The sequence below is a fragment of the Danio aesculapii genome, chromosome 7 (genome assembly GCF_903798145.1).
Source record: "Danio aesculapii chromosome 7, fDanAes4.1, whole genome shotgun sequence".
Lineage (NCBI taxonomy): Eukaryota > Metazoa > Chordata > Actinopteri > Cypriniformes > Danionidae > Danio > Danio aesculapii.
Window position 1 is genome coordinate 55,679,216 of NC_079441.1, and position 26,490 is coordinate 55,705,705.

At 35.9% G+C, this 26,490-nt stretch overlaps 2 protein-coding genes across 5 annotated transcripts; one reads left to right on the forward strand and one right to left on the reverse strand.

Moving 5' to 3' along the window:
* The first annotated feature begins 383 nt into the window (after positions 1-383).
* Positions 384-12,769, forward strand: lypla1 (lysophospholipase 1). Of its 4 annotated transcripts, none has more exons than XM_056462206.1 (9): positions 384-543; positions 988-1,019; positions 1,124-1,189; positions 5,128-5,175; positions 5,273-5,343; positions 5,433-5,506; positions 7,402-7,503; positions 9,225-9,398; positions 11,304-12,769. In XM_056462206.1, the coding sequence occupies exons 1-9, from the start codon at positions 475-477 to the stop codon at positions 11,355-11,357; spliced, it is 690 nt and encodes a 229-aa protein (XP_056318181.1). In that variant the 5' UTR covers positions 384-474; the 3' UTR covers positions 11,358-12,769. The 4 variants fall into 4 exon arrangements, with proteins under 4 accessions (XP_056318181.1, XP_056318183.1, XP_056318184.1 ...); XM_056462208.1 differs by having other exon boundaries at positions 420-451; XM_056462207.1 differs by lacking the exons at positions 384-543; positions 988-1,019 and adding an exon at positions 565-937.
* A 2,445-nt stretch (positions 12,770-15,214) lies between these two features.
* LOC130232971 (regulator of G-protein signaling 20) lies at positions 15,215-25,677 on the reverse strand. The gene is made up of 3 exons (XM_056462960.1): positions 25,380-25,677; positions 21,873-22,107; positions 15,215-15,614 (listed from the first exon to the last, which is right to left on the reverse strand). Exons 1-3 carry the CDS (start codon positions 25,544-25,546, stop codon positions 15,429-15,431), a joined length of 588 nt encoding a protein of 195 aa, XP_056318935.1. The 5' UTR covers positions 25,547-25,677; the 3' UTR covers positions 15,215-15,428.
* Positions 25,678-26,490: the final 813 nt, after the last annotated feature.

The following is a 26,490-nucleotide window of genomic DNA, read 5'->3' on the forward strand; positions in this document are numbered from 1 at the left end:
CAAAATAATGAAAAACCCTCTGATGTAAACGTACGATTATATAGTAAATAAATAATATCGCAACTGTCAACCTTTATAAAGCGTCCTCAATAAATATAGGTTGATCTGAACGTACTTTTTATAATTAATAATGTTTAAAAATAAATGTATCAACGAAAGTATTAGCATTTCAGTATTTCTGCAATACTTTTGTTTAATTGCTTCTTTTAACAATAATACAGGCATAATGAGCGTTTGGATTTTTCTAAACAAAAATAAATAAATAAATAAATAACAAAATGAAACAAACAAAAACTGAAAATACAAAAGAAAATGACTGTTCCACACTCCATCCAGCAGGTGTCAGTAATGCATTCAAAAGTTGTATGTTGACCGTCATGAAATTAAGAAGAATTGTTGATGTAGAAGCTCAGTGCGCCATAGTAGCTTTTGTAGCTTTTTGTCATTGAATGTAAGCCTTCGGGATTTTTTTTTATGTGTGGTAATAACATGTCAGCGCCTTTGCCAACAATTGTGCCCGCCGCTTGTAAAGCCACGGCCGCGGTAGGTGATACCATGAGCACAATGTTACAGGCAAATGGCAACAGCCCTTTCGCTTTAACCTTAATAAAGCATAGTCTAGTATTGACCTTATTCTTTAATGCGGAAGTGCGCGCGTTTTAGCGATTGTTTTAGAACTTCCGATTCAGTTGCCTATGGGAGAAATGACTAGGAATAATAATCGGCAGAAAACGGTCAAACTACTTACTCTACAAACAAGTGTTTGCATGACAACACAGACAAAGTAGAATAATATAATAAGAAAATATCAGTTTGCAACACCAAGCAGCAAAACGAGCTGTTTTTAACGTTTGAAAATGAATGGACGTGAATGAGACCGGAAGTCTCAAGCCAAAATTATTCAAATGGCTGCGCCCACTCATATGCGGAGAATAAGGTGAATAACATACTATATGAATGTTATAAGCATGTGTTTCTTTTCACCAGGTGATATTCCTCCATGGACTTGGAGACACAGGGTAAAGTGTATCATCATTATGTGGCATGACTGAGTAAACACTTCAATCAAATGAATAATTAGCCATTACATATTTTTGACAACGTATATACTACCTTTTTTCAGACATGGATGGGCTCAAGCTATGGCTGGTATTAGGACCCCTCATGTCAAGTACATTTGCCCCCATGCGTATGTACAAAGTTGATTTTTATACATCACTTTAATACAAACATCCTCACATTGACGTGCATGAATTATTAATATTGCCTGTGTGATTATGCCAAAATAAAACATTCTTAAACCCATGGGGTAGTGTAAAAACATTTCAGATTTGAAAGCCTCTAATTACCATCTAAGTTTCTTTTAAAATGAGCGTTTTTCTCAGGCTCTGTGTGTAGGTTCAGTAATTACACTGTTGCTACAATAAATACGTTCTTTTTATTGCCTTTTTATTCATTCATTCATTCATTCATTCATTCATTTTCTTTTCGGCTTAGTCCATTCATTAATCAGGGGTCGCCACAGCGGAATGACCCACCAACTTATCCAGCACGTTTTACGCAGCAGATGCCCTTCCAGCTGCAAACCATCATTGGGATACACCCATACACACTCAATCACACATTTGCGCTACAGCCAATTTAGCTTACCCAATTCACCTATACCACATGTCTTTGGACTTGTGGGGGAAACCTGAGCACCCGGAGGAAACCCACGCGAACACGGGAAGAACATGCAGACTCCACACAGAAACGCCAACTGACCCAGCCAAGGCTTAAACCAGCGACCTTCTTGCTGTGAGGTGATTGTGCTACCCACTGCACCACCACGTTACCCTGCCTTTTATTGTCTGAACATAAACAATGGAGGCTAAGAAAAATGCTAATTTCTGGAAAACACATTTCACAAGGCACTTGGAGGCTTTTGCATTAAAACTTAATGTTGTACTTTGTTGCTTCTCTATTTTAGTCATCGTAATGCTTGAATGCTTCTAGTATTGACCGTTCTTTTAACAGATATGAGCATTACCAGGGCAATTCTAGGGTCAGAGCAGAGAATATTTACTGAACTGAATGTTTGATGCTTATGACACAAAATTTTAAACTGTTGATTCAGTTTATGCATATAGATATGTCCTTTAGTTTAATATAAGTATTAAATGGCACCTAGGTTACCCCTTTTTTCAGATTTTTTTTTTCTTTTTTCAGAGAGTCTTTTGTGTCTCCAGAATGTGTCTGTAAAGTTTCAGCTGAAAACACCCATCAGATTTTTTATTATACCTTTTATAAGATTCTACTTTATACATTTTTGCACCAGGAGGCTGTTTTGTTGTACTGCACCTTTAACACTAGTCCTCCTCTGCCTACCGTTTCTACGTGCCTTTCAGCTTGCCTTAATCTCCTCCCTCGGCTGCGTCAGACAACAAACAGACATAAAGGAAGCATATCTCACGTAGCGTTTGTGAGAAATACTACAACAAGAACTTTACCAATTGGTATTTGATGTATTTGTTGTGTTAAGATGCGTCAATTGAACGATGATTCGCAGACAATGTCGTTTCAAAGTTCATGCGCACACACACAGATACACACACACGCAGCGCAGCAGACACACACACAGACAGAAAGACAGAGCGCGCGTTTAGCTTTGCACTGTTTTTGCACGCGTATATTACAGGTTAATCTCCACTGCTGTATGGATATCTGTTAAGTTAATGTACAAAATAAACCTGATTTAACGTCCACAAACCGAGATTGAAGCGTTTTCTTTTATAATTGTTCTGACACGCAGCTGTGCTGATGAAGTAAAGCTGAAGTAAATGGCTGTAATTCATTACACACGCAGTGTTTTAAAACATTTTAAACTTGTAAAACTCACTCTTGAATACATTTAATGATGATTGATGATCCTAGCAAACTGAACAGACCTTTTATTCCCGGTTGCTTTGTGCTGATTCTCTCTTGTTGATATGATTATAAACATGACTACCGGGACATGTTAATACGTGCAGCTGTCAATCAATTCGGTGGGCGGGGGGACCGCACTCCTACGTAAAGTTGCGGTCGATCTGAAAAGCGCTCCAATTGGTCCACTGTTTTTATGTTGTTAAATTGAAAAAAAAAGCACTGGGTGTGCTTATATCACCCCAATATGACGGTCTATACACTATACCTGCACATATGTCTGTCTAAACAGCTTGAAAAGTAGATTTTTCACCATAGGTGCCCTTTAAAGGAGACAACATAAAGAAAACAAGTCATTTATTTCTTCTTGCTTTGCGTGGACAAGTGAAAGAGTGACTTGTAATTGCTGTTTTATTATTTTTGCTGTTTAAAATGCATATTATAAAAGATGTAGGAATTAGCAGTCATTTCAAAAAGTCATTATTTGTTTTACTAAAAGAGTCTTGCAAATAATCTAAGCGTATATTCTAAGACTGGAGTAAATAGAGTCCTGTCATAGACTTTAGTTTCAACCCTGCCTTTTGTTTTCAGGTGTGATGGTTTAAGACATTGATATCTTGCAGTCAGGATACTCCGTCACTTTCCTTTGGCTTATTCCCTGCTTTACCAGGGGTCACAACAGCAGAAGGAGTGCCCTCAGTGCTGGGAAACACCACACACTCTCCCATTCACACACTATGGTTAGTTTAGTTTATCCAATTCACTTATATCACATGTCTTTGGACTTTGGGTGAAACCGGAGCATCCAGACGAAACCCACGCAGACATGCGGAGAACATTCAAACTCCACACAGAAAGGCCTGCTGGTCTGGCCAGGGCTTAAATATAAGCAACCTTCTTGCTGTGAGACAACCATGCTAATCACTTAGCCACAGTACCACCCGCATTCAGAATATTTTAAGCATGTTAGAAAAATTTTTGTCATTTGTAAAAACATTTTGGGCAGCACGGTGGTGCAATGGGTAGCACAATCGCCTCACAGCAAGAAGGTCGCTGGTTTGAGTCCCGGCTTGGTCAGTTGGCATTTTTGTGTGGAGTTTGCATGTTCTCCCCGTGTTGGCATGAGTTTCCTCCTGGTGCTCCGGTTTTCTCCACAGTCCAAAGACATGCGCTATAGGTGAATTGAATAAGCTAAATTGTCCGTAGTGTGAGTATGTGCAAGAGTGTATGGGTGTTTCCCAGTGCTGAGTTGCGGCTGGAAGAGCATCCGCTGTGTTAAACATATGCTGGATAAGTTGGCGGTTCATTCCTCTGTGGCGATCCCTGATTAATGAAGGGACTAAACTAAAAAGAAAATGAAAAAATATTAAATACATTTTCTACCAACAACACAAGTGCTTCAGTGTTTAAAACTGGTAGTGTCAATGTGTGATCCCAAGTCATTTAGTGTATAATAGCCAGATTTTAAATATTTTATTTATTCATTTATTTTTTTGCTGTAATTGTTTAGTAAATTTAGCAAGTGTTACTTATTCAATAATGTAAAATAGTGAAAGAAAATCTTGTGAAAAATAAAAAATAGTGAAGTAAAATTTTTCAGCCAACGGCAAACTTCCTGTGAAAGGATTCTGCGACTATTTAAAATTTTATAAGGTTCTTTTTACAGCATCGACATGGTAATGTAATTACAATACATTCAGTTATATAGACTTAAGCATTCATTTAGTTGTTCAAACATAAAACGAGATGAAAGACCGTGTAAACTCTAGCGCCGTCAGGATCAGCAGGGTGGTGCAGAAACTTCATTGAAAATACTGGGGTAATATACATTTTTATATTTTATATACATGACACAGAAAAATAATAATTTAGTACAGTGCTCCTTGTCTGGTCTGAGACCCACTTTATGTCGCATATCAACAAGGCAGTGAAGATCACTTATTAAAGAAAACAGATCTTAAATGCAGCGATTTTGTAATGGAAAGACAGTTTACCAGAAGCCGTTGGGCTGGCTGTCTAAAAATTAAAAGTAAAGTAAGTCTGAAAATTAAAATAAATGTGCGCATACCCAATTGTGATTCCAATGGACATTTTCCTGTTTTATGAATTTACAATCTGCATAGTAGGAATGACCCACATACATTTGGGTTATTTTTAACCTTCTTTCTCTTTCTACTATTTATCTCATTTTCTCTTTTTAATTGTTCTGTGACTGACATAAAGGCCTGTCATGCCGGTTACCCTCAACATGAACATGGCAATGCCTTCCTGGTAAGATAAACACTTGTTTGCTTACTTAGCATAAACCTAAATAGCTCTTCACTTATTGCATATTACACTGATGTAAAATGTATGATGTTGCTCTTAGGTTTGACATAATTGGTCTCAATCCTGATGCACAAGAAGATGAATCTGGAATTAAAAGAGCTGCTGAAAACGGTTAAGTATTAGAATAAAAACACGTTCTAGTAATACAGTAACATCAGATTACTGAATCCAGCATTAAACACTTTTGGTATTGTCCACAGTCAAAGCACTGATTGATCAAGAAGTTAAGAATGGTATTCCATCTCATAGGATTGTGCTTGGGGGATTCTCTCAGGTAAGACACATTTCTTCCAGCTTTCAGTTTTAAAGGGCACAAAACTTGTGAGTTTTTAGCGTCACTTTTTAGCGTCAGTTCTTAAAAGTTTTGATAAAATGGTAAGGCAGAATATATTATTATTATATATTATTATTATTATATATTATCATAGAATATTATTAGCCTCCCTTTGAATTTTTTTTTTTCTTTTTTAAATATTTTCCAAATGAGGTTTAACAGAGCAAAGAAATTTTCACAGTATGTCTGATAATTTGTTTTTCTTCTGGATAAAGTATTATTTGTTTTATTTTGGCTAGAATAAAAGCAGTTTTAAATAAAAAAAATATCAATTTAAGGTCAATATTATTAGACCATTTAAGCTATATGTTATTCGATAGTCTATAGAACAAATCATCGTTGTACAATAACTTGCCTAATTACCCTAACCTGCCTAGTTAACCAAATTAACCTAGTGAAGCCTTTAAATGTCACTTTAAGCTGTAAAGAAGTGTCTTGAAAAATATCTAGGAAAATATTATTTACTGTCATCATGGCAAAGATAAAATAAATCAGTTATTAGAAATGAGTTATTAAAACTTATGTTTAGAAATGTGTTAAAAAAAAATTCTCTCCATTAAACAGAAACTGAGGACAGAAATAAACGGGGTTCATAATTCAGGGGGGCTAATAATTCTGACTTCAACAGTATAATAATTTGGTGTTTCATAATTATTCATAAATTTGTGTGTAATTCATGACATGTTCTCTATATATCCTTGGCATAATGCTATTTATCTACTTTATGAGTGTAACCAGTCCTCACATCTTTAAACTCCAAGTTTAAATTGCTAACAACATCAAAAACGGAACCATTTTTGCCCAGACTATTTTTGTTGAATTAAACGATACAGACATTTTCTCCTGTTATATTCAATACTTACACCTCTGTTAAAATCTTGTTTTGTAACCTTTCAAAAGGGTGTCATGGAGTCTTAAAGTATTAAATTTAATATTATATTGTCTTGTTCTAATCAATAAATTAATTTTCTATCTTAATTTTCCTGTGTCCATGTAAAGCTACCCAATCTGGCCAACACACATCCAATCACTAATAATTCATTGCAATACAACACTTAAACTCTATTCATAACTTATATTATAGTAGTTAATTGAATGGATTTAAATTACAACCAATATGGTTTATCTTCATTGCAATAAGATTTGTTTGAAAGTTCTCAGTGTATTTATAAACCATATAGGAGGATGACACTGACCCAGAAAGACTGTTGTGCATACATTTAGTTTATTATAGTTTTTAAAGTTTTTTTTTTTGTTTTTTATTTTTTATTAGTATGTATACAAATAGGGTTTGCTTGTTTAACACAATCCTAAAATAAGTTTGTTCAGAAATAACTAATTAGAATATTGATGAGGCAAGTAAAAATATTTTCCACTGGAAAAACTGAGCTATAAATACGTAGTGTTTACCCTGTATAAGTCTAAAATATAATTCATAATGGTCTTAAAAACCTGTATTAAGGCATGACACATTTCAAACAGAATTTCAAAACAAAAATTTAAAAATAATGAGTCTTTTGTCTATTGCTTGCTACTGTAATGAAAACAATCGTCATTCTGTTGTAAACTTTGTGCTGTAATTTAGTTTACATGCTACATCTAAGTAAATAATTGTATACTTTAAAATGCTGACTATTGAGCTTTTTGTTATTTTATTACTATGTATTAATCAATCTGGCAATTGTATTAAAGAAGCTGTTTGTGAAACCACCAAAATTGCAAATGAATGTTAGGCTTTACTAAAGGGTAACCATAATCCTCTCTGTCTTGACCTGGAGGTGGTTATGATTGACTACACATAATTATTTAATTTCTTCTCATATATATGGTAAAAGGGTGGAGCCCTCTCTCTCTTCACTGCTTTGACGACTCATCAAAAGCTGGGTGGTGTGATTGCCCTTAGCTGTTGGTTGCCTCTCCGGAATTCTTTATCAAAGGTCAGTTAATCCTGTCAATTAGAGTTAGAGATGTTAGAGAAAATAGTTAGAATTTAAATCACATTATTTTCTTGTTCTGGAAACCACTTAAAATACAAAAATATATTTTGTCCATATTATTATGATAAATAGTCCCTTTTTATATTAGGTGGCCTTAACTTATATGTATGTACACTGAAATTAATCATCTGTTACTATGCACTTATTGTGTTAATACATGTTTTTACATTATACTAATGATACCTGCTTGTAATTACTTCTGTAATTGCATTTGTAATTACACTGTTGACCATGCCTTACACATTATCCCATACAAACAAACCTGTTATACAAAAACCCTTATCCCCCCACACCAGATGTTTTCTGCAGTACATTATGAACACAGTAAGTACATTGTATTGATTTTTTGATGCAAGTACATACTAGTGTCCTTAAATATGGTCTTTATATTAGGTGGCCTTAACTACTAACTGACAAAAGTCTTGTCACCTATCCAAGTTGTAGGAATAATAATAACTTGACTTTTAGTTGATCATTTGGTATCAGGAGTGGCTTATATGAAAGGCAAAGGCCTGTAGATTTATTTAAACTTATTTTACTAAATTAAAATATGATCATGCCTTGATTTTTAATTTGGACAGTAAGATCTGACGTTGCTTAGACAAAAGTCATGTTACTTAACAGAAATAACGTACAGTATAGAATATAAAGTCATGGTGCAGTGGAAAAAGAATGAATATTGTGCATGACTCCCATGAGCTTGGAGGACGGCATCCATACATCTCTGCAATGACTCAAATTACTTATTAATAAATTCATCTGGAATGACAAAGAAAGCGTTCTTGCAGGAGGGAGTCCTCAAGTTCATCAAGATTATTTGGATTCATCTTCAATGCCTCCTCCTTCATCTTACCCCAGACATACTCAATAATGTTCATGTCTGGTGACTGGGCTGGCCAACCCTGGAGCACCTTGAGCTTTTTTGCTTTCAGGAACTTTGATGTGGAGGCTGTAGTATGAGAAGGAGCGCTATCCTGCTGAAGAATTTGCCCTCTCCTGTAGTTTGTAATGTAATGGGCAGCACAAATGTCTTGATACCTCAGGCTGTTGATGTTGCCATCCATTCTGCAGATCTCTCACATGCCCCTATACTGAATGTTACCCCTAACCATGACTTTTCCTTCACCAAACTTGACTGATTTCTGTGGGAATCTTAGCTCCATGCAAGTTCCAGTAGGTCTTCTGCAGTATTTGTGATGATTGGGATGCAGTTTAACAGATGATTCATCGGAAAATCTACCTTCTGCCACTTTTCCAAATGATCAACTAGAAGTCAAGTTGCTCTTACAACTGGGATCAACGACAGGACTTTTGTCTGGTATTGTACATCCTTTCTAATATTGTGTCAATAGTTGACGCACAGTAAAGATGCTCTTACTGTATGAATGCATTTGGTCTTCAGCCTCAACATTCGGTCATATATAACCTCCCCAAAAAGTTGGTTCACCTCAATCCAAGATCTGGGTCTGTTTTGCCCTCAACGTTAGCTTCCAGGGGATTTTTAGATTGATTAATTGATTTGTAGATTGATTATTTTATATAAACATTCTCTTAGTAATAATGTATCCCAGTACAAAAGTGTGATTGGTATTTAATGTTGACATTGTTTTTCCTCCCATTGTCTGCTCTCTGTCTGTTCTAATGCTGTCTCTATCCTGTAGTCGGTGATAACTAAAAATAAAGACATATCAGTGCTGCAGTGCCATGGCGAAGCAGATCCTTTGGTTCCTCTTATTTTTGGTCAACTCACTGTAGAGAAACTCAAAAGCATGCTGAAACCCTCCAATGTGACTTTTAAAACTTATTCTGGGATGCCCCACAGTGCATGTCCTGAGGTTTGCTTGTTTTTTTATTCACAATACGTTAACTCTGTTACAAAACAAGTTGGGTCACCTCACTGTCTGCTGACTAGTATCTTTTAATGCTGTATCAATCCTTTATTGAATCTCAATGAAAATGTCTACATTAATTTGGATCAATTTGAATACGTTTTCATCATTTTCAATCGCATCATTTTCAAACGCTTTAAGCTGCATCGTTTCAATGAAGTTCATAACACTGGAATATAAATTTGCAAAAGTGAGTGAGAATATACAAACTGGGAGATGTGCCAATATAACAGCTACGTGTACTTGGACGAAAAGCAGTCTGGAGCATGTACAAACTGATATTTAATGTTTACCAATGCTGTCCAAATGGAGAGCATCCAAAATAACTTCTGTAGCTGAATTGTTCACATGACTGAAAATGCATCATTGTTTTTCGAAAGCCGTCCACACTGTGACTTGAAAAGTATGTTTTTATGTTTCTCCACTTTGGAATTGACTTTCTGACTCAAAAAGATGCTCTCTCAGTGTGGACGGAAACCTAAAATGGAGAGCAAATTCTGCATATTTAAATTAAAATGTGTCAGTGTGGACATGTCCTATAGCAGTGCTATAACAGTAGTTATCAATTAACAGCAAGAAATTCAAAATTACCTATGAATGTGTAATAGCTATAATTCATTTTACAGAAAAAAAAGAAAAAAGCTGAAAAAAACATATTTAATTGTTTAACTGGATCTTTTGTCAAACAAAAAAAAAATGCTTATTATATGACCCTTCCCCACCTCTACCCCTAAACTCAATTCTCACAGGAAACATAACAAACTTTGAATGTCAAAACACACAGTTAAGGATGAATGTGGAAGGCAAGCATTGACTTCAAGTATAATATTTGGCTGTATATCTTTCACCCCCTATTGGGTGGATCAGGAAAACAGCAGTAAAACTCGGGTCCTAGAAATGCGGTCCTAAAACCATACCTGCCAACATTTGGATCAGACAATCCGGGAGAGCGGGGGGTTGGGGGGTGGAAGGAGACTCCCGGGACTCCCAGTGTTGGCAGGTATGCCTAAAACATGATCAGACTTTCCAGTTATGCAGGAGCATATTAACAGGGGAAGACCCATGATTACTTCCCTTTTCAAGTCTTTGGGTTTTTGAGTCGTTCGTTCATCTGTGACCGCACTATATTAAGCTCAATGGGGTCTAAGATGCGATTGATTTGAAGACAAAGTCTTAGGGCTTCTTCTTCATGGCATATTTTCCACACGAGAGTGCAACTGACCACCAACTTTACAACTGACCACAGAGCTGTGCATCCGCTGCATAAAACATATGCTGGTTGAGTTCATTCCGCTGTGGCGACCCCTGATTAATAAAGGGACTATGCCGGAAAAAAAAAATGAATGAACATGCACATAATAATATAATAACAACGGACCTGTTTCTACAGAGAATTTGGAAACATTTAATAATTTGTTCACCCAGTACTGCTGTCAATTGACATATAAAGTGACTAACAACTCAAACTTTATGCCATCCATGTGATGAACAAATGACTCAAACCCAACAGAAGACTCGAAAAAAGAAACAGATTTCCTCCCCAGGTGCGCGATGAACAAATCACTCCCTGAGAGGACTATTCATTCCAGAGTTACATTAAAAATACCTTTGATATAAAGAAATCTTTTAAGGGTTACCCCATAAAGCTTACGTTTGAGATACAGTGGGACAGGTTCCAAGTAATGGCCGAATTTCTGATGCTTCATCTAACCTTTTTCATGGATAATGTCAATAAAATATCTCCTTTGTGGCTTACATGTTTTGGAACAGAGCAATCAAATGGGGGTTTAAGTACATAATGAATCATAAAATAGATTTTTGAATGAATGAATCTCTTCTTTTTTCTTACAGGAAATGATGGACATCAAGCAATTTATTGAGAAGCAGCTGCCCCCAATAAATTAGTAATGTATAATGTAATTGGCTGTTAAAATAAGGTACTTCTAGCAAATAAGTACTTTTAAAAAGAGTTGTTGTGGTATAATCTATTTTAAATACATACTTGAGTGTGAGCGCAATGTAACATTTTGGACACTTAATTGCATGTTATTGACAATTAAATGAAAATGTATTATAGTTTTATTTATATTAAATGCAGTTTAATGAAGGCTTAAAAAACACTCTGGGCTCATTTTACAAGTCTCCTAGAGTTAAGCAATCCACTTTTTTTTAATCCATTTAAGCAATTTCTTGTTCTCACAAGAGTGGAGCAGAGTGCTTCCAGGGGGTGCCTTGAAACCATAAGAGATGTACTGTTGTGCTCTATCAGATAATACAACAGATTTAGTATCATTTGATGTGTTTAACCTACAAACCAACCTTTTCCATTGAGTTGGTTCAACAGTCTCTCATGTCTTCATGTTTTTAAGGCATCCTCCGAATGCACCGATTCTCATGCGCTGCGTAATATCACTGCCTGGTGCAGCCATGTCACGGCTGTAGCTGTCCTTGACTATTATGCCAGAATGATATTTCAGTAGAAATATTGGCCTAGAATATAGTAACTTTCCGTTTGTCGTTATACATAGTGTTACTACAGAACATTTGAGCTTTAAATAGGATTATTCAAAAATTTTGGGGATTTTTTTTAACAAAATGCTAATGGTCTAATTCAGTTAAATTATTATGCTAATTTTAAGATAAAAGTGGCGACGCGGTAGTGCAGTAGGTAGTGCTGTCGCCTCACAGCAAGAAGGTCACTGGTTCGAGCCTTGGCTGGGCCAGTTGGTGCTTCTGTGTGGAGTTTGCATGTTCTTCGGTTTCCCCCACAGTCCAAAGACCTGCGGTACAGGTGAATTGGGAAGGCTAAATTGTCCATACTGTATGAGTGTGAATGAGTGTGTATGGATGTTTCCCAGAGATGGATTGCAGCTGGAAGGGCATCCGCTGCGTAAAACATATGCTGAATAAGTTGGCGGTTCATTCCGCTGGCGACCCCAGATTAATAAAGGGACTAAGCCGAAATGAAAATAAAAGAATGAAGACAAAAGTGACCCCACCAGAACAAGAAATCAGCTAAATGGATTCAAAAAAAGGTTCAAGTGAACTGTTTAGCAAAATCAAAAAAAAAAAAGTGCAGTGTTCCTTTAAAAGTTTTTTATTTTTTTTTTATCAACATTAGAGAGACACCAGACAAGGCTGGATGACCCTGAAAATTCACTTTCAGTTTAGCTCCAGCCATGAAATCACATTTGTGTAGCATTCTAGTCATTTTGATGACCTTGATTAACTTGTTCGGATGTAATTTTTAGGTTTACAAGCAGGAGTCAGAGTTACCTACCCCTGATTTACAGTAAATTCATCTTTTTAACATGTAATTTAAGAATTCCGTTGTGTTCTATACACACACACACACACACACACACACACACACATATATATATATATATATATATATATATATATATATATATATATATATATATATATATATATATATATATATATATATATATATATATACACATACACCAATGAACCACTTTTGTAGGTTCACCTTAGAAGTACTAAGTTGGATCCACATTTGCCTTCAGAACTACCTGAAGGATTGTGGCATAACTTCAAGCAGAATCTCCCATTCCAGCACAATTCAAAAGGGCTCCAATGGTATTGAATTCTGGTGACTCAAAGATGCTTTTTTCATGTCTTGCTTGCAATTAGTGGTTATTTGAGTTACTGTTGCCTAGTCAGGCTATTCTTCTTCTGACAACTGGCATCAAGTAATTTTTGCCCACTGAATATTTTCTTTATTTCTGACAACTTTCTCTAAACCCTATAAATAACTGTATGAACATTTCTGTTAATCATCAGTTTTTGAAATATTCTTGTCTGGTTAAAACAACAATGCTTTGATATCACCTGTCACATCATTTTAAATAACTTGCCCTTTTGAGCTGATTTACAATATATTGTATATACAGTTGAAGTCAGAATTATTAGCCTCTCTGTTCGTTTTTTCCCCAATTTCTGTTTAACGGAGAGAGGATTTTTTCAACACACTTCTAATCCTAATAGTTTTAATAACTAATTTCGAATAACTGATTAATTTTACTAGATATTTTCAAGACACTTTTATACAGCTTAAAGTGACATTTAAAGGCTTAACTAGGTTAATTATAGGTTAACTAGGCAAGTTAGGGTAATTAGGCAAGTTATTGTATAACCATGGTTTGTTCTGTAGACTATCAAAAAATATATATTTTAAAGGGTCTAATAATTTTGACCCTAAAATGTTATTTTTAAAAATAAAAACAGCACAAGACTTTCTTCAGAAGAAAAAAATATTATCAGACATACTGTGAAAATGTCCTTGCTCTGTTAAACATCATTTGAGAAATATTTTAAAAAGGAAAAGTAAATTTAATGGGGGGCTAATAATTCTGACTTCAACTGTATATATGATTAATTTACCTAACTTACGTGGGCCACAAAAGCAATCTTGACAGTAGATTTTTAATATACAATTTGTTTGTGAAATCTTTTAGAATCCTTTTCAAATCATTGTTCATCAATGTCAGTCTTGCTTTGATGCATGCAAGCTAAGACCATAATTTAACATTTAAACAATATATTCTAGTGTTAAACAAACTGATAACACCCTTTTATTGCACCTGGATATGATAGGTCTGGATATTTTTTGCCAGTGCAGTCTACATGCCAAAATTGGGACATTAAAAACAATTTTGTACTTTATTCGTACTTCTCTTTATTTATCTGTACAGTTCATACAATATGCATGCGTATTAAATACAGTTGTTGCATTTAGAAACATTTATCAAGTCAGAAATATGTCAGCACAGACGTGGTCCAGGTTGAGCTGTATTGCTTTGGTGCATTTAAGATATGTATTTAACATTTAAACTATAAATAATGATAATAATAATAATAATAATAATATTAATATTAATAATAATAATAATAGAGATGAACTAATTGAAAACACCATTTCTAATGATACTTCCTTATGCATTATTATTATTTTAGGCCCTATCAGAACGTAAAGCAAGGCACAATTATGGTTCTGCCATTCTGACACAAATATGGTGATATATATTCTATAAGCAAAATCTTTAGTCTGATTTACATACATGTGGATCTAAGGCTTTATTTACACCTGGTATTGTACATCAATTTGCTAGTGTAAATATGGTCCAGAATGTGACTCCAAAGATCTCTCACATTAGTCACTCACAGACAGTATCAGGGCATAGAAAACCGCAACTTTTTATTTCCCATCATTCTTCGTGCACGATGTAACTCCAGAAGAATCAGGCTTTAAAAGGGAAAATTATCAAAACTCTTTGGTCATTTTTGAGCAAGATGTTAATGGTCTAATCCGATTCAATGATCTATGCTAAGCTAAAAGTGCTCTCACCAGAGCTGAAGAACAGCTGAATTGATTCAAAAATGGTCAAACTCAACTGTTTAACTCTAGGGGAGTTAAAATATTAGCCTATTTTTCAAAAAAAAAAAAAAAAAAAAAAAAAAGTGGAGTTTTCCTTTAAAGTATAAAGCAGAATAGTCAAATGGAACTGAAAGCTAATGCTTGAAACTCTTACTGTATCTGCAACAGGCATTCCTGGACCATTTGTTAAGTATTTTAATGTTTGTTTGTCATCAGAAAATATATAAAATGTATATTTTTAAAATACAACTTTCTTTATAATAACATTATTTCTTTATAATAATATCTTTCTTTATAATGTAAAATACACCAAAATGCTATTTTTAAAAAAAATTACCAGAGAAAGTGATGGGAACAACAAACTATGATAAATGTAAAATGTAATCCAAAGTGCTTTGGTTAAAAAAAATAAAATTTAAATAAAACAGCAAGTAGTCACAGAAGATGAATCTTAGATATGTACTAACAGCAGATGTGTATGCTGATCTGTCCTGCAGTTAGAGTTAACGGTGCCATCTTCAGATACAGTATGTGTACTAGGCCTGTGTTTTGTGTACTTTCCTGTAAGTATGTTAGGACTCATTGGGCTGTTCAAGGCTCTGTATGAGTTCTGTGTACATACTAGAGTTAATATATCGAGGGTAGGAGTCTCGCTGCATCAGAGTGTAGATCTGCTGCTGTGCCTCATCAAACGTGCAAGATGAGGGTTCCAGCATGTTCCTGTTGATCACTTCACGTACACGTGAATCCAGACTTACCTACACATGCAAAACACAGATATCCATAATCATAGATTATACTGAGACATTGTGGTCCTGCTACAAAATCATTGGTTTAAAGCAGGGGTGCCCAAACTCGATCCTGCATAGTTTAGCTCCAACTTGCCTCAACACACCTGTCTGGAAGTTTCTAGTATACCTTAACAGAGCTTGATTAACTGATTCAGGTGTGTTTAATTGGGGTTGAAGCTAAAATCTGCAGGACACCAGCCCTCTAGGACCAAGTTTGCACACCCCTGATTTGAAAGGATAATTCACCCAAAAATTTATGTTTACTCACTGTTTACTCATCCTCAAGTTTTTCCAGACCTTAATGAGTTTCTTTACTATGTAAAATGCAAAAGAAGTTAATTTAAAGAAAGCTGAAAAACTGTAACCATTGACTTCCATGGTATGAAAAAGAAATACTATAGAAGACAATGGGTACAGGTTTTAAGCTTTCTTCAAAATATTGTTTGTGTTTAATAGAAACAAACCAAATGAAGGATGACAAAATTTTAGTATTCATACTTGGAAAAAGATTAATGGTTTAAATGTGTATTTTACCTTAAAATAAGTATGTGACCCTAGATAATGAATCCAATTATATTCTTGATATGAAGGAAACCACCAAAAAAAGCCCAATGAGCAGTTTACTCAGCAAATGTTGTTGGAGTTTGACAAGTAATTGATCCTAGGTTGTTAGGAGGTGGTCTTATTCAACTGTAACTAGTGGTCTTCCAGTGGTTGTTAGTTACCATTCCACAGGTTTTGCTATTTGAATTGAGCACTAACATCCAATTGTTTTTTTTTGTTTTTTTTTATTCGCTGGTGTTTTTTTTTTTTTTTAGAAACAACAGAGTTTAGGAATTGCTATGATTCTATACAGCAGGGGTCTCAAACCGCTGACCCACGGGCCATTTACGTTATGCTGGTATAACAAACATAATAGTTTTGCTAATATTTGATTCAAATTGTCTCATTTAATAGATTTTACTCATATGCGTATTAAGATTTGTATAAAAATGCATTAGTAAAATGTTTAACTGTTGGTTGAATTGAACATTTTACAGTTTTTCTCAGTCACTTTGGTGCATTTTTCACAACACTTTACATTTGCACAACATTTACTTCAACCTCCACAACATTTAGTCATTTGTAGACAACATAGTAGCAGTTTCTCATTCCTTCCAACAAATTGCAAATGCTTTTGGACATTCATCAATTGCTTTTATACAACTCTCTGCTGTTTTATAACATTATCATTTGTTTATGTCATATCAGTCAAAATTAACTAAACTTGTCATTCCATATAAAACTAATAGTCCTCATTTCAATACTTGAGTCATTACATACAAAAATGTTGAACTAGTTGTCAAAATCCGTCAAGAAGATTTAAAAAAAAAAAAAAAAAAAAAAAAAATTCCTGAAAAGGTCTTCTAAATTGAACAGTTTCTCTCAGGTGAACCGGAGCTTTCACTGATAAGAAGAGTGTATGAAGCATTAGTTGCAACCAATCATAAGCCACTTCTCTATAATCACTCAGAACTGAAAAGCTGCGGTCACACTTGGCTTTTCCTCCCATAGACTTCCATTCAAACGCACGCGAATGCATCAGACGGGAAACGCAGAGTCATGCGTTAAGTTTTGCAGTTTGCTACGGTGCAAAGTTCAAGCTTGGTGAACTCTGACCTGCGAAATCGCATCACTTGACTGCGTGATCGAAGATCAAAACAAAGCCCAGTGTGACCGCAGCTAAACCCATAAGCCCCCACTTCACAAGCATATGAACCAAGCAGGACATAGTGTGTACCATTTCTACAATACTGCGACATAGAAATGGAAGGTTAGCCTTGTGAAAGAGGGGTGAGGGTGCGGGGAGGAAAGGGGACAAAGTGTAGTTTATTTATAAACTAAAGCTACGGTCACACTGGGCTTTGGGTATGCAAAATTCTGTCGTACGGCGCTGCGAAAAGGGGCGGGATTAAACAAGATGATTAGACATTAAAAAAAGCGAGTGATTGCTCTATGCTTTAAATTTCTGTCCAGAGAGGTCCTGTTTTGATCCTTGATTGGTCTTACGCAGTCAAGTGATGCGATTTCGCAGGTCAGAGTTCACCAAGCTTGAACTTTGCACCGCAGCAAACTGCGAAACTTAACGCATGACCCTGCGTTTCCGGTCTGACGCATTTGCGTGCGTATGAATGGAAGTCTATGGGAGGAAAAGTCAAGTGTGACCGCAGCTTAATTTCGAGAGGATCACATGCTCATTATTGCTTGTGGCTGGTCCCACATTATCCAATTTATGATTAACCAATCAGACGATTCCTAAGCCACTATAAATACCATATAAGTTCCATATAACTAATATCTTTGTTTTGAAGAATCCCCCTTTGACCACTACTCCTCCTGTGTGGAGTTTACATGTTATCCCCGTGATCACGTGAATTTCTCCCGGGTTCCCCGGTTTCTTCCCACCTTTCAAAAACATGCAACTTAAGTTAATTACCTAATCCAAATCGCTACCATAGACGTGCACCTAGTAGGTAGTTATCTCTTCATTAGCTACTACAGCAGTTAAGTTCTCAAGATCTACTTGAGCTCAAACTCCCCTCTCGCCTTGCAAACGGGAAGGAGCTCCCGGGCAGGGCTGGCCCGTGGTATAGGCAAATGCTAAGGGCGCTGTACATCCAGGGGGACACTAGAAATCGGGGAAGGAAAAAAAATGCAACTTTCACTATTCTTAAAACTAGTTGGTATTATGACTTATAAAATAATACGCCCACATTAATTTAACTGCATAGTGCAAAGCCTAGTAAGTAGTAGTAGTATTAAATAATAGTAGTATTTAACAATTAAGTTAGCCCTCCCGTTTTTGCCCGCTATCACTTTTAATTTTTCCATATTCCCCCCGTATGTTTAATCTTCATATGAAAAGTGAAAGTAGCTACCATCAATACAGAGCCGATTTCAAATGGGATAGAATTGCAAGAGCTGGTCAAGATAATTATCTATGCTTTCGCTTTATTTTGGCTTGAAAGCGTGTTAAAATGAATACAAAAAATGTCTGCATTCACTTCTTTCCATTAAAGCTGTGCGTCGATCGTCGCAACCTCTGAATTCAGTGAATCTGTATGCATGCTGACTGACGGACGCGCTCCGTATGATAAACTGTTCTCAGATCAGCTTCTCTACACGCCATTTATAAAGGAGCGAAAGTTTGTGATACTTTGGTGATTCGGGTGTATGTTTCAACAAAAATATGTAAACAAAATATGTAAACATGTCCGTCCTGCGTGTTTTATTTTAAACACAACTAATTTTCTCTTAAATGAGCACAAACAGTTACTAAAGTAGTCGAATGCTTTCATTATAGATCTGTGCATTCTTAAAGTGACACCTCTGTTATCAAACAAAACACAATATGAGATTAATTTGCTGCTCTTCACTAAATAACTATAGTAACTTTAATCAATATGCAAATACAATCAAAAGTGAAGTAGATTTTATAGCCTTATTTAATTTCTGTAGGTCATTGATTTTAATAGGCTAAACCTTTTATTTTAAAAAGGTCAATATTTTCTAGTGTTTGCTATGTATTCTATCATTTGAAGCTATTTGTTGTCCTATATTTTTTACATCCCAACGTTGAATCAATAAATAGCTATAGTGCTATCTGTTAGTTTTAACATCAGCTAATGTTGTGAAAGGTCATAGATGTTTTGGAAAATAGTAATGTAACTACACCCATCATTCCTTCCTCAAGCAAATGTGTAAATATTAGATCTATTCAGCAATAACGTTAATTGCACTGGCATATTTATCTGACGTTTTCCCAGCTTGTATTAGTCGATCAAAAAGCTATTTAGTTTCTTATGACTATATGTACACTAGCAGTGGAATTTACAGCAATGTGATGGGGCGCCACCTGAAATCTTGCCTAGGGCGCCAAATTGGTTAGGGCCAGGCCTGCTCCCGGGACAGCATGACACTTTTATTGACATGAATACTTGCTTTTGAGGAATGAGCTGAGAAAAAGCAACTGAGAAAAACTGTAAGGTAATTGTGAATATGTACATACTTCCCCTCTTTGCTGTAGTCTGTAAAGTCATTAAAGTTACCCAATCTGCTTTCTGTTGTTCTTACATGATCTGTTAAATTTTTAGTTGAGCAACAATTGGTTGGGACAGAATAGTAATAACTAGTATTATGCCTATTATTTGTAGTATTTTCATAGCATTTAAACTCCCTCTTCAATATTTACAGCAAGAAACAAAAAGCTGGAGTTTTGACTGCATATACTTTGTGGAAGAATGACTGAGTGAGTGTCTAATGCTCGGCCACACACACAACAGCCACAAATATATTTCAGCAGCTGTGTGTGGCAAAAAACATGCTGATTTACTTTATCACTGGTAACAAGTAACACTAGAAATATACAGTGCACCCAGAAAGTATTCATAGCGCTTCACTTTTTCCACATTTTTTATGTTAGAGCCTTATTCCAAAATGAATTAAATTAATTTATATCCTCAAAATTCTACACACAATACCCCATAACGACAATGTGAAAAAAAGTGTTTTGAAATTGTTGCAAATTTATTAAAAATAAAAAAGCTGAAAAATCACATGTACATAAGTATTCACAGCCTTTGCCATGAAGCTCTAAATTGAGCTCAGGTACATTCTGTTTCCACAGATCATTCTTAAGATGTTTCAGCAGCTAAATTGGAGTTCACCTGTGGTAAATTCAGTTGATTGGACATGATTTGAAAAGGCATACACCTGTCTATATGAGGTCCCAGGGTTGATAGTGCATGTCAAAGCACAAACCAAGCATGAAGACAAAGGAATTGTCTGTAGACCTCAGAGACAGTATTGTCTCAAGGCACAAGGCTGTGGAAGGTTACAGAAAAATGTATGCTGCTCTGAAAGTTCCAATGAGCACAGTGGCCTCCATCATGTTTGGAACCACCAGGACTCTTTCTAGAGCTGGCCGGCCATCTAAGCTGAGTGACCAGGGGAGAAGGGCCTTAGGGAGGTGATCAATAACCTGATGGTCACACTCTCTGAGCTCCAGCGTACCATCTGTGCAACAATCTACCAATCAGGCCTGTATGGAGTGGCCAGACGGAAGCCACTACCCACCTGGAATTTGCCATATGTCATCTGATGGACTCTCAGACCATAAGAAACTAAATTCTCTGGTCTGATGAGACTAAAATTGAACACCGCTCATCACCAGGCTAATACAATCCCTACAGTGAAGCATAATGGTGGCAGCATCATGCTGTGTGGATGTTTTTAGCAGAAGGACCTGAAAGACTAGTCAGAATAGAGGGAAAGGTGAATGTAGCAATGTACAGTGACATCCTGAATAAAAAAAAACCTGTTTCAGAGTGCTCTTGATCTCAAACTGGGGTGACTGTTCATTTTCCGGCAGGACAATGACCCAAAGCGCACTACCAAAATATCAATGGAGTGGCTTCACAACAACTTAGTGAATGTCCTTGAGTGGCCCAGCCAGAGCCCAGACCTAAATCCTATTAAATATCTCTGGAGAGATCTGAAAGTGGCTGTACACCGTTGCTTCCCATCCAACCTGATAGAGCTTGAGAGGTACTGCAAAGTGGAATGGGCAAAAATAAAAAGACAGGTGTGCCACGCTTGTGGCATCATATTAAAAAGACTTGAGGCTGTAATTGCTGCCAAAGGTGCATCAACAAAGTATTGAGCAAAGGCTGTGAATACTTATGTACATGTGATTTTTCAGTTTTTTTTTTTTTTTTTTTTTTATAAATTTGCAACTTTGTCATTATGGGGTATTGTGTGTAGAGTTTTGAGGAAATAGATACATTTAATCCATTTTGGAATAAGACTGTAACATAAAAAATGTGAAAAAAATGAATGAATACATTAAAAAATGAATACTTTCCGGATGCAATGTAAACATCATGTCTGTTCGCCTAAGATGCATCAATTTCACCAGGTTTCCACTTTTGTCATACGTTTGAATATTAAAATGGCCTTCCTATGAATTGTCAGTCACTGAAATGGCCCCCTGCCAATTTGAGTCTAAGACCCCTGCTATACAGACTTAAGACGACTGCCAACTTAGTGCCAACTTCAAAATTTTGGAAAAATGAGGTGAGCAAACAATGGGTCTATGTACTGTACACACTAGAGACAAAGTATTCAACAATATTTTGATCAAAAATTAAATGTGTAGTGTTACTATGTGTAAATCATTATGCATACCTCTTTAGTTGACAATACAGAGACGTAGTCCTCATATATTTGTTTCACAGTTTGTTCTACCGTGGTTTTGTTGGTCTCTTTCTTTAGATCCTCACAGGAGAGCCAGAACATCAGGTTCTCTTCACTAAATTCAGACTTAAGAAACTGTTGGAGGTGCAATCGTCCTTGTGCACTTTTTATTAACCTCTCAAATGACTCTCCCCATGCTTGTACCTCTTCCAGAGTGAGCTGAGGTCTAGAGAAGAGGTGATATAAGGAAAAAACAATGCATTTGTGCAATAGATCATCTTAAAATTTTATCTTCAGAATCGATTATGTAGTAATGCACCACATTTCTATAAAATCTGTTTATACTCTAAAGATAATATTTTCTAAAGTTTACAGCATGCTTTAAATATAACATAAAACTCTACAGTTTTATATTATAGTCTTTAAAAACATAAAAGTAACACTCTCAAAACTTTTTCATTAATTTATTGACCACACAGTATGAGTATTCACCAAACAGGGTAGGAAAAGTTAGTTAATGCTAATGGATTAATGCTAACAAGAATATAATTAAAAAGGATGAAGTTTAGGGTGTTGTTCAGAGCCACACAAATATAGCTGCTTTATTAGTTGTCAACAAAATAAAAATGTTGCTACTTTGCATCTGTTAAACCACTTTCTTGCCCTTAATTCCACTGGTTGTGATAGATTCATCAAAAAAGCCATAAATAAACAAATAATAAATTCATTAACTACAATAATATTAATAACAATGACAATAAAAGTTATTCAAAGAGTTATTCAAAGCTTGCAAACATTATCAGTTATAAAGATTATTCTGGAGGGCATAGGGCAATATATTTTTCACTACTCAGTTGTTCCTTCTTAAAATGAATATGGTCAGTGTTGTTAATATTGTGTTTAGTTTGTTTTACACATTCAGTTTAACAGCTAAAAACATCCTACCTCTGTTATGTGTAGGCTACTTTATATCTTAGCTACAAATTATTAGGTTCAGCTTATGACAGAGCCAATGCCTGCTGTTAAACATATTAATTCTGTTGTGTTGTGCATTTGTAGTCACAAAAACCTTGATTGAAATCAATCTCTGAAATAATCTGTAAGTCCTGGGTCATGGAGTTTTTTAAAAGTAAACAATCATTCTCGAGCAACCATCACTATTCCATTATTCCGTTATTTTAAAGGGTCATGAAACCCTGGACTAAATTGTCTGAAATGTTAACAGATAGTAGTTAGGCTTACTAAAGACAGTAGTTTGACCACATTTCCCACTTGCTGATTAGCCATTGTGTTCACACGTTCAACAGATGGGATTGGGTCTAATTATCCATGGTTTACAACAGTTTCTACACTTAGAGTGGAAATACCATATGTTATAAACTAACATTTACCAGATTTAAAAAAAGTTATTCTCAAGACCATGTAATAAGTAACAACGTTAGGCAAATCTGATGTATGGGAGTCTTTTTGATAGATGCAAATGAAAAAAAAATTACCCTTTGCGCAATGTGCTGACACCTCAAAGTTTTACCTTCAGACACAAGACTGGAAGCTCAGGTTTAAGGTGGCACTCATTTCTCATCACAAAGGGGCAAACAAAACTGACATTTAGCCTACAATCCTTGCACAACCTCAGTTTCATCTGTAATCTCTCTTTTTGGTAGTACCCAATTTAAATGTGAGATTTTAGAAACCAGATCTAAATTTAGCAGGAATGGTCGGGATGGCTAGAAAATTATTCTTAGTGGGCAGCGGATGAACAAAGACTAAATTACAGCAGGAGCGGTCAGGTGCGGAATAAAATCTCGCAGGAGGGGAACTATATAAATAGTCCCGCGCAGACCTCTAATCCCTAGTGCTCACATATACACTGGAGCATTTGTAAGCAGCATCTATCAGCTGATCCATCAGTGGATTGGCACAGCATTAAAATGCTCCAGTGCCAGAGGACTTTTCTGTCCCTTTAAAGCAGATATCTGTGTGTCTAAAGTTTCACTCTTTAAAAATAAAAATCTTACATTTCCTCAGGTGTTACCTCAGCATAGGCCTCAATGACAGATGACCATCATTCTCTATCCTCTTTCATATCTGCTTTGCTCTGTCATGCCCACTCCCCTACCTTCTGCTCACTGGTTTCCATGTCTACTTAAGTTGCATTTTTCAAAAGAATTCTGGGTTAAATAAAACAAAAAAGGGGGGTTTCATGACCCTTTAAGTTAAGATACCTGTATACTATATATCGATGACCACAACCCTGAGCCACCAGCTGAATACTTGGCTTAAATCTCCTCAGTATAAACCTGAATGACAGACTGTATGTACAGGAGTGGTGTCATGCATATTTCACTCGCCAATTTCACTGGACCATTTTTCATACAAGTCAGTGTGATTGGTCTACTAGACAGAATCCCAATGCTTAGTGTGATTTCACTAAGTAGGATGTGTTTTTGGATTAAAGTCTTTGTTTATACTGGAACAAAATTCCAAAAAGTCAATCAAAATCAAGGGGTTTCAGTTTCAAACTTCAGTTTAAGTTTAGGCTTACAGTTAGGGTTATATACTTCTACATGATTGCTATTCAACTTTTATTTCCCTTTGATTTTGGGAATAATTTACAGTTAGGGTTGGGTTTATTGGTAGGGATTAGGTTTGGATTCAATTTTCGAACAATAACATTTCGAACAATGACATTCCAAGATCAACACATATATTAATTCAGGATCACATTGTACTTGGCAAAATCACACCCACCAAATCCCCATACTGGCATCACAACATAATGGGGCTCTATTTTAACGATCTAGGCGCAAAGTCCAAAGCACGTTTTGTGCCGCAGCGCATGGTCTAACAGGGTTGAGCTTATTCTCTTAATGAGTTATAGGTGTGTTTTGAGAATAAACCAATCAGAGTCTCATCTCCCCTTCAAGATTCAGTTGCGTCGCGCCATAGCGCATTGGCAATTTACATGGCGGACTTCGTAAGTGGAAAAACTGAACACTTTACAAGCGAGAAAACAGTTAAACAGAGCATCTGCAGCACGAGAATGAGCCTCCTCATTCTTTAGTTTCACTTTTACTCTCTTTCGTGTATAAGGAAACGTGTTGTGGGCACAGATCAACATCCATTAGCCTACATAATTAATTTCGTTTGTTAAGCGCAAAGATTTGTTTCGTGGTGCAAAACGTCAAAACAACACTTGCGTCAAGCTGAAACCAGCAAACAACATTTGCGTCGCACCTTACATCGCGGCATTGCGCCGGGTGTATGATAGGGCCCAATGTCTCTGTTTTTTACAGAGTTTTTTTCACTCTACATATTTGTGCAAATCAAACTTTAAAATGAAATGATACAAAGTTTAAAAGTAAAATTATAAGTAGGTTCAAGAAGCACATAATAAAAAAAAAACCTGTCATCAGCCCTTTAAAAATCCTTAAAAGTGAATGCAATTTAATAACATTTTAAGTTTGATTAAAGTGTAAAATTGATAACACAACTCACATCTGATTAGTGTCCTCCTCCTCCTCCTTCTCTTGCTTTTCTGAGAATGTCGTCGTAATGCTTTCCTCCTTAACAGATTGTACTGTCAGACTGCACACACACACACATACGCGCACAGTTACATACAGATTATAAAAACATGTTTTTAGTGTATGTGAAATAAACATCTACTGTGTGCACGGTGCGACATCTGCAAGTCTCAGGAGAGACAACAGCCTTAATGAAATTTTCTAGAACGCCTGCTTAAAATGGTATTCTGGTCATACAACGACGTTAGACTATTTAAAGAAACAGTTGATTCAGAATAATGAACTAAATAGCTGTATAACTAACTAAGTAAATAAATAAGCATAATAAATTAACAGCAGAATACAAATAATATATTTTACCTAAATTTGATACATTCCATTAATCACGACACTCACTCACATTTCAAATCTATATTCATGTAAGAGACATTTAGCTAAATGCTTAGTTGTTTTAGATTAGCAAATAAATAAATACAAATAATAATGATCACAAATTAAAAAACAAAGATATCTTGGTTTCTTTCTCAATCTCTCACTCACAAATTTTCCTTCGGTTTAGTCCTTGCATTATCAGGGGTTGCCACAGTGGAATGAATCGCCAGTTACTCTGGCATAAGTTTTACAAAGCAGATGCCCTTCTAGTCACAAACCACACAATCTCCCATTCACACAGCCAATTCCATTCATACTCTTCCCGAGGCCCTCAGACTATGCAGAGTCACTGATTCGATCCAAGACCAACGACGAGATGATCCCAAGGTTTACATATCCTGGCAAGCTCCCAGCCTCCACCGCTGAGACAGTAGCTCTGCACAAGACGTTTGGCCAGCGGAGAAATTAAAATGGTCGTCCCCAACTGAGTCTAGTTTCACTCAAGGTTTTTTTTCTTTACTTTCGCCAATTAGTGAAGTTTTTTTTTCCCTCTCCGCTGTCGCCACTAGCTTGCACGGTTTGGGATCTGTAGAGCTGCGTATCATTGGATTTGCTCTTCAGTGTTTGGACTCTCAGTAGTGATTTTAAACCACACTGAACTGAGCTAAACTGAACTGAACTTAAACACTAAAAACTGAACTACACTGTTC